Source organism: Brassica napus, chromosome C5, assembly GCF_020379485.1.
Source record: "Brassica napus cultivar Da-Ae chromosome C5, Da-Ae, whole genome shotgun sequence".
Lineage (NCBI taxonomy): Eukaryota > Viridiplantae > Streptophyta > Magnoliopsida > Brassicales > Brassicaceae > Brassica > Brassica napus.
Window position 1 is genome coordinate 17,539,625 of NC_063448.1, and position 15,375 is coordinate 17,554,999.

The 15,375-nt window shown below is 32.7% G+C and overlaps 1 protein-coding gene across 1 annotated transcript; it reads left to right on the forward strand.

Annotated features, from left to right (window-relative positions):
• The first annotated feature begins 12,311 nt into the window (after positions 1-12,311).
• LOC106402024 (AP2/ERF and B3 domain-containing transcription repressor TEM1-like) lies at positions 12,312-13,727 on the forward strand. Its single transcript, XM_013842656.3, has one exon. The coding sequence runs from the start codon at positions 12,483-12,485 to the stop codon at positions 13,596-13,598; it is 1,116 nt and encodes a 371-aa protein (XP_013698110.2). The 5' UTR covers positions 12,312-12,482; the 3' UTR covers positions 13,599-13,727.
• Positions 13,728-15,375: the final 1,648 nt, after the last annotated feature.

Here is a 15,375-nt window from a genome sequence, read left to right on the forward strand (position 1 = left end):
GTTGTCCTATCTGGCTTACTAGGCGTGTGGTACACCCGAATATACTTGTTTGCATTAATTAAAAATAGTTTCCGCCTACTAGCTAAATCTAGCATATCTTGTTAGAGCAACATTATCGGGAGTCCCTTAAGACATCCCTTAGAAAAAAAGGGTGGAAACCGAAGAAGAAAGAGAAGGAAAAAACTCTTAATTAAGAGATGTCCATTATTCTCCAACGACCAAAAAAAAAAAAAAAAACAAAACAAGGGACTCTCTTTCTCTTTCTCTTCATCCCACCAATAATGTTGCTCTTAGACCATGTACAATAGTTTGAATATCCTCTCTATTTTCAACATTTTCATTTTTTTTTCTTTTCATCTCATTTATTCAATATCCACTTCATTATATACTTCTACAATGGTTTTGTTTTAAAAATTTCAACACCTTATCTCCACAACTTTTAATTCATATTTTTTAAAACATAACAATTACATATTAATAATTAATTTTAGACTAAAATAAAATAAATTTTAATTAGTTTTGGGATTGGTTGGAAGTTTGGTTTTGAAATTGATAATTGTTTGGATTTGGAAGTTGAACGGAAAATTAGAAAAGTTTTGAGTGTTAAAAGAATTATTATTATGATCCATCTAACCAAAAAAAGTTTAAAACACTAAAATAGTTGATTATAATGAAAAATGACGATTTTTTCTGTATCCAAATGAAATGAGCGTAGTTTCTATTTATAGATTAAAAAAAACATTCTAAAAAAAGATATTAATTGATATCGGTAGTTGTCCGGTCGAAACCGCGCGAGTTCACCGGGGTGGAGCACGGTCCGCCAAAACCGATGCTTCTCCTTCTGCTGGATGAGTGAGCAAACTCTGACGTTTTCCAAAGGCCCGTCACTCCTTACTCGACAGCTCAAAGGAGATCAGATTTTGACCCAAGAACACAGCAAAACCGGTGATTGATCGTCTGGGTATCAGGCTATCCAAACCAATCAGAGTCTGCAAAGCTTTTAAGTTGAATCTCTGAATCTGCATAATACATCAGACCTTGTCTAAAAAAATCTTGAATTTTGATATTTTAAAAACAAAATTTATTATATAATAAATGTGTTTGAATTATTGAGTGATGATAAATATCAGAGAAATCTGTCCAATCAATGAGAACAAAGCATTTAAATTTTATCCAGATTTTTTTTAAAAAGAATCAGGTTAAACCGCGTTCGTGCTAAATGTTTCTGGCCAACCACAGAGTGATATGTGGCATTGAGGCTGCAAAAAAAAAAAACCAGCTGTTGAAATTTTCCAACGTTTGTTGATATCACGTAGACAAACAGACACTTCGCAAACAAATCATCTTCTCGGTTGATAAAAAAATGGTGAAAACTTGTTTAACAAGAAAGTTGAGAAGAAATTTGTGTGAATCCTATAGTAAAAGAAAAAACAAATAATTCTATTAATTTAGTTAATGATAAAAGCTCCAAAAGTGATCATTTCATTCCAAATAATAATATGACGACTGTACAAAAATCCCTACAAATTCGTCAAATCAAATCACAGTTAGAAGTTATTAAAAATACTAGGTCCGTATCTGCGCTACGCGCGGATTATCTGATTATTGAAATTTTAATATAAATATATAATATATTTTGATATCTTTTTCATAAAGCACATCCAAAGTTTGAACTTGGAAATAGTTTGAGTTTGGAAAATTTCAGCCTTTTGTATCAAGCGTTCTGAAGTTTATGTGTATAATTTGATAATGTAAAACCCCCAAATTTCAACGTAATCATTGTGTTCGACTGTTCTTTTTTGGAGATGTCGATGTGGATCCATTCGAAATATAAAAATAACTGGTGTAGTAGTTTCAAATAATTAGGTGAAGAATAAATCTACTTAAAATAGATGAAATGTGCTAAAGATAAACAAACATGAATTAGTTTTAGTGAATCTAAATATAATATAAATAAAATATGTAAAAAAAAGTTCTAATGAAATAAAGATGAGTGAAAAGGTAAAAATTGTTTTTTTTGGTAAAAAAGGTAAAGGTAAAAATTGTTATTGTCTACAAATACTACGAATAATTTTTAAAAGGGTTGATCTTGAATAAGATGTTCATAGTCTCAGTTCTCACATTTCTAAAATTTTTTTACTATTTAGAAGCTGGATGCATATCGGTGATATGAAGGGCAAATTAAGAATGTTTAACTTTAAAGTTGGAATTCAGGTTGACTTCAGTGGTTACAATTCTATTTTGTATGTTGAACTACACTTTTTAATCTAAACAAATTCGACTACTATTGTGGTGTTGTAGGATTTAGCATTTTTTTATCAGACAACGATTATGTTAATAGGTAGACGTAATTATGATACCAGTTTAAACGTGTATTTAAAACTGCTAAGCAAAATGTTGTTGGCAAAAAAATCCTGCCAAACCGTTTGTATTGAAAAATTAAAGCCTAACAAAAGGTGGAAGATAAAAAAAAAAAAAGATAATGTAACAACTTAGAGATAGATAATGATTCTATCAAGCAACCATGGTTTGGGTTCCTCGATTGTGGCTGGTTTAGAGACGTCTCGTACTTAGCTTTCTTCTGCACGACACTCTCCTTGCTAGATGCACTTGGCTCATTTAAAGACCACGTGCTGCAAGTTCCACCTATGGCAGTGTTGCAGACGTTTACTGCTCCAGGAGTGCTGCTACGACTCTTATAAGTGGCAGAACAGAAGGACAAACACCATTTGTCACATTTATGGTTTGTCTCGTTGCTATAAAGTTCTAGCTGGAGACTGAATTTGTGTGTTTGACCAATTGTATCCATACATTGTGGAGCTGGCATCTCATGGTTAGCACCCATGTCGCCATTACCCTGCCATATCAAAATGCTTCAGTTAGTTTATATTATTTGGGAGGTGAAATATAAGATGAATATGAGTAACCTCACTGTAGTTAACCTCACTGTAGTTGTCAAAAAGCTCTGACGCCTACCTCCCAATTAGCTCAGGACCAGCATTACCAAGGAGCACAAAAGTTCCCTTCTCGCCATAGTCGTAGGCGGAGATCTCAGCACCGACACGGTACCTGTTACAAAGGAAAACCATACGTGAACAAACAGGCTAAGCTAAAGTGAAAGATAAGCGTTGTGTAATGTACATTGCAACTCCAGTGATGTTGAAGTCTCCACATTTTTTGGAAACATAAATGAAGTTGGCCCTCTGTTAGCCTGAGTATGGCAGTCACTGCAGGCGATGTAATACCACCCCTTGTTCTGGTCGACGCATCTATTGTTGCGATAAAATCAAAAGAGACCACCTACAATTGGTCAAATGTTGTTGTTTAATGTACTTATAATGTATGGTTTATGGGTCCCAGACTTTTAAAAATTACATGAACTGGTTCTTGTTTCAGAAAGGCAAAGATCTCTCCAATAGTAAGCGTCTCCCTCCATCTTGGTTACTTCCGTTATAGTCGCAACAATGTGTGGATTTGCCGCCAATCTTGAACATGTTTCATGAATCAAATGCGCTCATAAATATTAATTGTATTGCGTATAAATACTTACCATGTTCAGTAGTCTATGGTAGGAGCCAACTCATTGTCGAAGAATACATGAGGACATTGAGCTGAAAGAAAGATTTATTAAAAATGATTGCAACGGCCAGAATCACAAAAATGGGAACTTAGTTTGCTGTGTAAAGGTGGTATAAGCTCGTGCAGGAAAAAAAATGTTGTTCATAACCAAAATGTGGAGACGTTTAAGACATAGATGGGATCTTAGGTTCATGCCTTTGGCCAACTAAAAATTGCAATAAAATCGTACATGATAAATCAAGATGTTCTTGACTAAATCATGGAAACTTTATACCTCCAATATGTTTAGTGTTCGCTGTGGTTACTAACAGAGCAGCAGGAGCGGCGAGACTTTCATTGAACTTGCTATAGAACTCCTTAGCAGCCTGGTCCCAGAGCTAGACGTTATCCCCTGAGATTGCCAATTATAATTGTGGGACAGTTACATACATATACATACTAAGGCTGGTGGTAATATGTAACCGTATCTGCTCGCTCTTTAGGATATAGGTGAAATAAAACTCACCGAGTGCTGCCAGCCACCGTTTACTCCATCCAAGACCGCATGTTTGTTGAGAGATTGTGGATTGATGACCTTATATCTGCAACACAGTTAAAGAAATTAGTCAAGTTGAGGTGGGTTACTTCTGAGATAAATGTTTCCATAAAATCAACAATTAGTTGTATGTTAGCACCAGAAAGTCAGCTTCCCACACAAATCACCTCAAAGATCACAATTAGCTTCAAACTCTTGGAATGAGTGAAACCTGAACGTGTCTCTCTGAATCACAACGGGGTTGTCTTGAAGCTCCGAGAGGACTGAACTGTGAGTGAAACGGATGGTAAGGTTGTGATCAACAACCCTGTAGATAGATGTATTAGCTTTTGTTGCAAAGAAATTCATGAGTCGATAGATTGTTCCACAGTTGAGATTCCTTTGGTATCGTACAACCCAATTTGATGAGATGAATCCCTGACCAACTGTAGCTTGTGTTCAATTTCATTAGTGAGAGGGATTGAAGATAGAGAGAGAATTAATAGTTGTAGATAATCGTTCATACCTGTTCATCAATCATAAGCATCTCCAGACCAATTAAACGAAAACGGACCTCAGATTCAGATAAGCCAGCGGAGACATCGTCAAAATTCAGCAACATGATCAACCCCGGTAGATTTCACCGACCATCAACGGAGGAGCTTGTATGTCTTTTTGGATTTCGAGTGAGAATGAGAATTTATATAAGCTCTAGAATGAGGGAGTTGGAAGGGTACCATGTCTGCCAAATAAAGGTATAATGAAAGTTTAGTGGATAGATCTGACATTATTAAAGAGAATTGAGAGGCTGAAATCGCAACCGTCTTTCAGATAACAACAAAGAAGAAGAACTCCATGAGACGCAAATTATTGTACGTGAGTGAGCTAAGATTCAATGTGACGTGGCAGTAAAATGAAATGTATGACATGTAACTTTCATTGGCTCTAAATATTTGTATTGATGTGGACAGCTCGAAAAAGCTTGAAAATAGTTCATTTTATATAGTTGAGATAAAGGTCATAATACAATTAGTTTAGTTGGCCGAGAAATAATATAATCAGATGAGTTTGGTTTGCAATGGAGTTTTTGAAAAAATAGGTTTTCACTTTTCAGTGAGTTGATTAAATATATCGCACGTTTTTTAATATCTAAGAAACCATACATAATTTAGTGCTATAATTAATTAGTTTTGGCAAAGTGGCCTAAGTTAGGCCATGGTTTTATAAGTACCATTCCACTGGATTTGAGTTAATTGGTTAGGCTAGCCTGATTATCCCCAACAGAAAATACTATATATGTTAGATGAAGGCATAAATATATGTTGTGTATATATTTCTCTACCAAACTTGGGCGATGGGAGATAAGAATCCAAAACGAACGGCTGAGATGAAACTGGAATATTACTAAAAATAGGATGAAGTTTGGGTTGGTCCATACAGAAGAAATGAAGAGGATGCATGGTGCCGAGTGCTGACCTTTTCGTCCTTAGGAAAACATCCCACTCGTTGTCTTCATCCCACTTGCATTTTTGCATGGCCCATTCTTCATTAACGACACCTTGAATTACACCAAACTGATTTTGAACTAATGTAACCATGCATGGTACATCTAATCAAGACAACCATGAGGTTATCTTACCATTTATTTTCTTCTAAAGTTGTTATAGCCTTTGATTAATTATGACGGAAAACAAGGTATATTTGCTTAAGGTAAGTTATTATTAAATTATTGTTATTTTATGTTTGAGTTTAATGAAGTTTCAGCAGAATAGTTAATGATTATGGATATTTGAATTATATGTAAACATATAAAGGTGGATTATTAGGAGGGTGTATTGAATTAAGGGTTTTAGGAAATTTTGGTTTTTTGTTAAAGTCTCATGTTATTCAATCAATTATTTTAAAAACTCTTTCAAAATCAAGTGTTATTCAATGTGTTTCGTGCAAAATCACTTAAATTCACTTACAATCTCTTGTTATTCAATTAAGCATTTATAAAAACTATATAAAATCTACTGTTATTCAATTGAAAACAATATTTAGTAAAAAAAAGTTTGTGATACAGATTTTAGGAGACTTCAAGTTCAATTATAGTTAAAAATAGTTCTCGGAAGAATAACATCTCCATAGATGTTATTTGAAGATACTTGAAAGTAAATTAATTAATATATTATGCATAACATCTCAAGCTCTTACTTTCTCATCATCTGTCTCTGAAAACTCTCGAACGTTTGCGGTTGTTAGATCCGGCGGTGGTTGCGACATCGACACCGCCGTCGGAATCATCTATAGCTTTTGATTTTGTGTACAGTTATAATTTTTGATATGGTGTTTAAACATGAGCTTAGTGACTGTTGCGGATCTAGTTCCCGAATTACATGACCTCCTCTTTGAATTAGCTTCACCGGTGGCATTTCTATGGCTGCATGTGCTTGATCCTTGGATTCCAGTCTCGCTTTGTCTGGTTTATGCTTGCTCATGATCGAAGGAATGGCCGTGTGCGGTGATTCAGATTCTTTGGCAGTCCTTTGTGGTGTTCTAGTCAGTTATTGGATCGTGCAAGTTCCTTTTTGGGTTCAATGATATCAATCTACTTTGGTTTTGTCTCTCATGGCTTTAGGCTTGAAGCTTCCGTCTTTTTGAGGGTTACGGCGTTGATCTCTCAGATTAGAGCTTTGGCTTTTAAGTTTTGTAGATTTTGGTTCTAGTCTGATCTCGGTGTTTTGGTCAAGGTTCCCATTTGCTGCTTAGCTAGATTGTATTAGGCCCTATGTTGCTGCCGCTGTTTGAGCTATGGTTTGTTCCTTCTGCTACAAATTATGGAGCTTTATGTTCTTGCCTTTAGGGTGACTTGTTCCATATTTGTATTGAAGATTATAGGCTCTGGCATGATCACAATCAGCATGATCTTGTTGTGATTTTGGACTGAAAGAGTTGAGCTTGACTGGTTTAATTGTTATGCTAGCATTGAATGTTGGCTTGTGTTGGACTAGTCTAGTTTTAGCAGTGTATTGATGTTCTTAACCTTATGCTTTGAATATCAAAAGAAATAATTTCTTCATGAGTTAAGAAAAAAAAAAGTGAACTTTGAAATGTATTAATCTGTTCACCTGATTGGAAACCACAGCCAAAGCCTCATTATCATGCAGGAACCATTGGCTGAACTATACGTACTTATGAACTTTATAAAAGTTTGTAATTGAGGATTGTTTTGCTTAACGAATGAGAAAATATTAGTAGTTAAATATTATCATTTCAAATCAGCTAATCAATTCTAAAATTTTCAGAAAATATCTTACCAAATCACCTATAAGTTTTATTTTTATTTTTTAACTTTTACTTAAATCACTCAAATCACTTCAAAACTCACCAAAATCAAAACCTTCTAAAATCTCCTAAAATCATTAATTCAATACACCCCCTTAATAAATTTGGTGGGAGGGGTTGAAACATGATTGAGTTATGAGTCCCTGACCCACTAATCAAATGGGTTCAGTGTCTAGCTCGGTTTAAGTAACTCTTTAAGATCATTTATCTACAACAGAAGACATAACAAATTATTTTTAGGAATTAGTAAGTTCAAATAATGTACATCCTAGCTCTTTAAAATGGATAAGTAATTACTTTTGTTTCGAACAAAAATGGATAAACATATGAAGGAAGGTAGGACCAAGAAAATGAGGGAATTAGGTACTCTCCTCCGTACAATAATATAGCTTTGGGGTAATACAATGCATTCATCTCCCTTTCACATACAATCATCCTCTCAATCTTCTTTGTCCCCATTCTTATTATCCTATATATTTAATTATGATCAACATAATTGACCAAATAATTGTGTAGGACAAGAAGTCTAGAACTCATTGGTTATATGAAGGCGATCAGAACAACAGAAGTTGATGTTTAGTTCTGCATTCAAACCAATTGTGTAGTTTGATCTCTGATGAGGTGGAATACAAGTTTAAAGAAAGGCAGAGGGGAAAAGAACTGTATACAAAGAAAACAAAAGGCAAAACAGAGGAAAGTTCAATGGTTTAGGAGATATCTGGTTGTTTAGGTCAAACTCTAACCAATAGAGCACAGTTCCCATCCAAGTGGGAATATCAACTATTCTCACCAATTTGTTCTCTAGTTAATAGACAATATGTTGTGGGTTTGATGGATAACTAAAACCAATTTCTGGTGGATGGTATGTTTTCAATTATTTGAAATATGATTGAGTGACGTTGTAACACACAAGATACTGAAACTGATGTCAAACAGTTTCTACGTACAAAGAAGTGCATAGAGGATAAAACCAAATTAAAGTAGCAAAAGACTTCTAGGAAGCAAAGAAGGAACCGGTGCTCATGACTCTCTAACTATAGCAAACAAATTGCATAATATGTAAAGAGACACGTCACATACCAATATGGAATGTGGAATAATAGTTTCCAAGAAAAGCTTCAAAGGGGGATGCACAACTTAGATAGATAATTGCAAAAAAAAAAAGGAAGGTCCAAATGTCATGTGAACCCCCTCCCCACTTGGCTCCCTACTTGGCCATCTTTGCTACACATTGCCCATTATTCATTCTTTTTCTTCTCAACTAGTCAACTCTAAACAATAATCCCCTATATATTAATTGAGAAGCATTTAAAAAATTAGAATCTTAATTTTGTACTAATTAAAAAAAACCCCAAATCCTAGGTGGCACTCTAAAGGAGGGTTATTGATAGTTAAATTTTGAAAGAGTTATAAAATTTAGAGATTCTATTGTTATTGGTTTATGTATTCTTACAATCTTGTTAGAATCTTTTGTTATTGGTTTATGGACTTTTAAATTCTATATAAAATCCTTTGTTATTCAAAAAGTTTAGTTTTTATTGATTTTTTAATTCTAGTAAACTCTCTTGTTATTGGGACATAAATTCTCTCTAGTTTTACTCATAACACTCAACTTTATAAATATCATCTATACTCATAAGATTCTTAGAATCTATGTAACAAAAAACACAAATATACAAACACAAAAAGTTGTGTATTACATTTTTGTTGTCATGTGAAAGATAATTGTAAAAATAAATTTAAAGATAAAAAATTATCAAAGATAACATAATCAAGAATCATGAAAAAATCATAGGTTGACCTTATAAAACTTTAAACAAAAATCAAACAAGACAAATTCAAATATTAAAAAATAAAAAAAAAATTATTTTAACATCAAATAACTATATTTCTTGAAATAAAAAAAATTTAAGTATTTTTATTGAAAGATAAATCTGGAAAGAAAAACATATATGGAAATTCATGCTATTCAATCATAATCAATGACAATTTATGCAATACATATGGCAAGAATTCATCAAATCTACTTAACTCTTAAAAATCTTTGAACTTTAAAAATTTTCAGATTCCACACAAATTCCATTTCCAATAGGCCCCCCTAAATGCCTTCTAAATTCCATTTCAAAGAATTCTAGAGCATCTAATATAAAGTATAGTTTAATCTAATGATGTCACATTATTCCATAATTATATAACACTAGAGAATATTATATTAACCTAAAATATAGGAAGCGTGTATTCTTTCCTTAAATAAAAGGTACGGAATTACCTAATATGATTTACATATATATGACAATTAATGATTATGAATAATAAAGATTTGATAACAATTTTTGCATCCTTCTTCATTTTTGTTTAAATTTATATTATTAAAAAAAATTAAACAATCACATTAGCCATATAATAAAAAAATTAGATTTTTTCTTATATGTTATATTTTGAATTTTTTTAAATGACTTTAAATTACAAAAATGAGGAAACCTTATATGTTATATATATATTTTAAAACGACTTTAAAATACACAAATGAGGACACCTTATATGTTATATTTTTCTTATATGTTAGAATTTTCTTATATGTAATATTTTGAATTTTTTTAAAACGACTTTAAATTACAAAAAATGTAAGTTTTCTTTAAGTATACGACTAAAAACATTAAAATGACATGCATCAATTCGATGGTTGATTTGAAAGCTTTCAAAACTATATGGAAGATAAAAGTCAAAATAATTTAACTGTGGTAACAATACTGTTCACTTTTTTCAAGAATGTGTTCAAAGGAAAAAATAAGGTTTTTATGTCATAATTTGTTTAATGTCCACTAGAGAACATTATATTAACCTAAAATATAAGAAGTGTGTATTTTTTCCTTAAATAAAAGCTACAGAATTACCTAATATGATTTACATATATATGACAATTAATGATTATGAATAATAAAGATTTGATAACAATTTTTGCATCCTTCTTCATTTTTGTTTAAATTTATATTATTAAAAAAATAAACAATCACATCAACCATATAATAAAAAAATTAGATTTTTTCTTATATATTATATTTTGAATTTTTTAAAATGACTTTAAATTACAAAAATGAGGAAACCTTATATGTTATATATTTTTTTTAAACGACTTTAAAATAAAAAAAATGAAGACACCTTATATGTTATATTTTTCTTATATGTTAGATTTTTTCTTATATGTTATATTTTGAATTTTTTAAAACGATTTTAAATTACAAAAATGTAACTTTTCCTTAAGTATACGACTAAAAACATTAAAATGACATGTATCAGTTCGATGGTTGATTTGAAAGCTTTTAAAACCATATGTAAGATAAAAGTCAAAATAATTCAACTAAGAAAACAATAGTGTTCACTTTTTCAAGAATGTGTTCGAGGGAAAAAATAAAGTTTTTATGTCATAATTTGTTTAATGTCCACTAGAGAACATTATATAAACCTAAAATATAAAAAGTATGTATTTTTTCCATAAATAAAAGCTACGAAATTACCTAATATGATTTACATATATAAGACAATTAATGATTATGAATAATAAAGATTTGATAACAATTTTTGCATTCTTCTTCATTTTGTTTAATTTTATAGTATTAAAAAAAATAAACAATCACATTAACCATATAATAAAAAAGATAGATTTTTTCTTATATGTTATATTTTGAATTTTTTAAATTACAAAAATGAGGAAACCTTATATGTTATATATATTTTTTAAACGACTTTAAAATACAAAAATGAGGACACCTTATATGTTATATTTTTCTTATATGTTAGATTTTTTCTTATATGTTATATTTTGAATTTTTTAAAACGACTTTAAATTACAAAAATGTAAGTTTTCCTTAAGTATACGACTAAAAACATTAAAATGACATGTATCAATTCGATGATTGATTTGAAAGCTTTCAAAATCATATGAAATATAAAAGTCAAAATAATTCAACTGTGAAAACAATACTGTTCACTTTTTTTCAAGAATGTGTTCGATGGAAAAAATAAGGTTTTTCTGTCATAATTTGTTTAATATCCAATCCGATCAACCCATGATGTATTAATTATAGTTTTGTTCCATTATTTTTAATAAAAATTAATCCGATCCATCGGAAAGAAATTATATAATAACAACAAAAAATATTTTATATATATAAATAAAATGATCAAATATATAAAAGAAACTATCGATAATATATACAAATAAACTCACCATGCGCAATGCGCAGGTCTTATCCTAGTTTACACATATTTCTACATTACACATATTTCTACAGGTATCCATTTCCATATGGACCATTCGGGTCATTGGTTTCAAGATTACTACTCTCTGTTTAACAAGCTTTTTCACCGGACTGTAAGTCTGTAAAACGAAAAAAAAAACAAAAAAAAAAATAGAGTTATGCTAATATTCACCATTGTTTTCTACGTAAAACAGAGTTTTTCTTAGTTCTACTTTTCGGTTCTCAAATCTCAATGCATCAAGAACCTCATTGCTAGTATTATTCTTTGTCTCGTAGTGAAATTTACAGAAACAGATTCCTTTATATAACGTCCGTGTTCACAATACATTTGATATAGACACATCATTCAATACCAATATATAAATAACCGAATAAGGGATTAATATGCCAACAAAACAAAAAAGGGACCAATTAAAAGGTACCAAAGTAAAAAAGACCGTATAACACTAGTACCCATATTTTTGGACTGACTCTCTTCATCTCTTCCCATGAAACTTCCTCTAACTAGAACATGTTGCCATTCTTGCAAGACTTGACCCTACTCTTCTGCATCTTCCCCTTTTTTTATAATCATTTTATCTTATTCTTTTATATACATCACCCACATTTTACATTTATCTTTCTAATATCCTATCATATTTCGACGAACACAAAGAAACAAATAATTAATATCAAAGGCAACGTACATGCATGCACTTCCCCTCTGTATATATATACACTCCAACCCCATCTCTTGTTAAAGCAACACAGCCCATTTCTCTCTCTCTCTCTCTCTTAAAGAACTCATTTTCTCTCTCTAACAAATGGATAACAGCTGTATAGATGACAGTACTAGCAACACTTCAGGGTCTCTCTCCACCTCTACTCCCTCCGCGAAGAAGAAACTCTCCCCTCCTCCACCTCCTCCGGCGACGATGCGTCTCTACAGAATGGGAAGCGGCGGAAGCAGCGTCGTGCTGGATTCTGAGAACGGCGTCGAGACTGAGTCACGCAAGCTCCCGTCGTCGAAGTTCAAAGGCGTTGTCCCTCAGCCTAACGGAAGATGGGGAGCTCAGATTTACGAGAAGCACCAGCGTGTCTGGCTCGGCACTTTCAACGAGGAGGAAGAAGCCGCGGCTTCCTACGACATCGCCGCTAGGAGATTCCGCGGCCGCGACGCCGTCACGAACTTCAAGTCGCCGGCGATCGACGGGACCGACGCTGAGTCTGCTTTCCTCGAGGCTCATTCTAAGGCCGAGATCGTTGATATGCTGAGGAAACACACTTACGCCGACGAGCTTCAACAGAGCAAACGGAAGTTCCTTGACGGTAACGGAAAACGGTGCGGCTCGGGGACGGCGACGATGAGTAACGGAAACGACGGCGTTTCGAGAGCGCGTGAAGTTCTTTTCGAGAAAGCCGTTACGCCTAGCGACGTCGGGAAGCTTAACCGGCTGGTGATACCGAAGCAGCACGCGGAGAAGCATTTTCCGTTACCGGCGATGACGACGGCGACGGTGGTGGCGGCGATGACTCCGTCTCCGACGAAAGGCGTTTTGATTAATTTGGAAGACAGGATGGGGAAGGTGTGGCGGTTCCGTTACTCGTACTGGAACAGCAGTCAAAGTTACGTGTTGACCAAGGGCTGGAGCCGGTTCGTTAAGGAGAAGAATCTCCGAGCCGGCGATGTGGTTTGCTTCGAGAGGTCGACCGGTCCAGACCGGCAGTTGTATATTGACTGGAAAGTTCAGTCCGGTACGGAGGAAATTACACCGGTTCAGAGTGTGGTTAGGCTATTCGGGGTCAACATTTTTAATGCGACGACTAACGCTAAACCAAACGACGTCGCAGTAGAGTGCGGTGGCAAGAAAAGATCTCGGGAAGTTGATTTGTTTGCGTTAGGGTGTTCCAAGAAGCAGACGATGATCAATGCCTTGTGACAGTTTCATTTTTTTTCTTATTTTAAATTTGTTTCTCTTTTTCAAAATTTCTATTAAATTGGCAAGTTGTAAATTAGGACAAGACCAGAAAAAAATGATGACTAGGAAATAGTTTTTGCTTACGTCTAATTTGGGTTTGTTTTTCTCCCTTGCTCATCATGATTTCTTTTCAACCATATATTTACAAAGGATATAATATTTGAAGTTATCAGAAAATAAAGAAATCAAGAAAACTCAAAACCCTGTTACACTATGTACAAATAAAACAAAATGATATTTTCTCCATCAATATAAAAAATGATATTTTCTCCATTTTCCAAAATATAAATGTTTTAATAAATTTTATTTTAAAATATATAGTTTAAGTTTTATACATAATTTTATTAATTAATAATGATAATATTCTTAAAAATTAAAAGGAACTAAGTGTAATGAACTACTGTTGATGTACAATTATTAAAAATATTTGACATAGAAATAATGTATTTATGATCAATTTTTTACAAAATTTTTAATATACGTGAAAATAGAAAAATAGATTATTTAGAATCATAGAGAGTATGTGTTTTAACTTTTTTTTTTGGCAAGAGTATGTGTTTTAACTTTTAACTTAATCTCATTTCTTTATTTTTGTTATATAGTCCCTTTGTTGTGATTTTTCATATTTAATTTGTTTGAGCATTTGGCCAAACTGGTATTTATGTATTTTGTACTACTTGTCTAGTTGATTACATTATTGGAAAAATATCTTATAAGATCAAATGGAATTGTTTAATGTCAACATGCCCATTTTAAAAAACGTGGGTGGGATACGAAAATCTTTTTTATGTGGTTGAGATATGCTTAAAGGGAGAAGAACAACGTCGATTGTTCAAAGATTCTGTACGTTTCTTATTTCTTTAACTGAAGTTTAAACACTGTTTTCACGTACGATCTGTGGAAAACACTGACCAGAAAATATTAATAACATGCACGGGATCTAAATTACGACTTTGAACCATTCATATAATTAATAGAAGTACATCTCGAAGATTGATAATGGTTTGTCTTCTGTCAGATTCATGCATCTTAATAAGATTATCTTCCCTTATTCCACGAAATATATAGTTGTTTAAAAAGTAGAAGAATCATTATGATCTTTGCTTTAAAAAAAGAGAATCAATAAGATCTTAAAAGCTAAACATACTGTCGTCTATGTACACTTGTTCTGGTTCATATCATAACTGATTATTGCACCGTTACCACAATTTTTCTCGCTTCTCAGAGCTGTAGGAGAGTCACGAATCAAGATACTTATATACATTCTAGTGTGGTAAAAGAAATGAAAAACACGTAACTTTTCAGAATAGTAGAATGAATGATTAAATGAACTATCTAAACTTTATTTTTGTGTTATTGATCCTTACAAACTAGTAAAAACTAAAATCTAAACAAATGATTTTCTGATAAACAAAACATAGTGAAGTTTTCTAAAAACTTAATAACCCAAAAAGTAAACAAATGATTTGCAAATCTGTTTGTTGTCGTGCTTTAAGCCCATCTACAAAGCCCAGGTTCATTTGTTCATATACTTTGTTGTTTCTCTTCTTCGTCACCAACCTTAGAGCATGACTAACCGGTGGTTCTTAGGATGGGGTTCTTATCGGAAGTTAAGAAACGGTTTCTTAAATTTTAACTAAAAAAGCTAAGAACCGGTTTTTAAATAAGGTTTCTTAACTTCCGCTAAGAACTCCACCCTAATAACCCCGAGCTAATCATGGTCTTAGTTTCATTTCCT

What these genes read in the sequence shown, in the direction of transcription:
- LOC106402024 (XM_013842656.3), top strand. Translation starts at nt 12,483, where the DNA reads ATGGATAACAGCTGTATAGATGACAGTACTAGCAACACTTCAGGGTCT.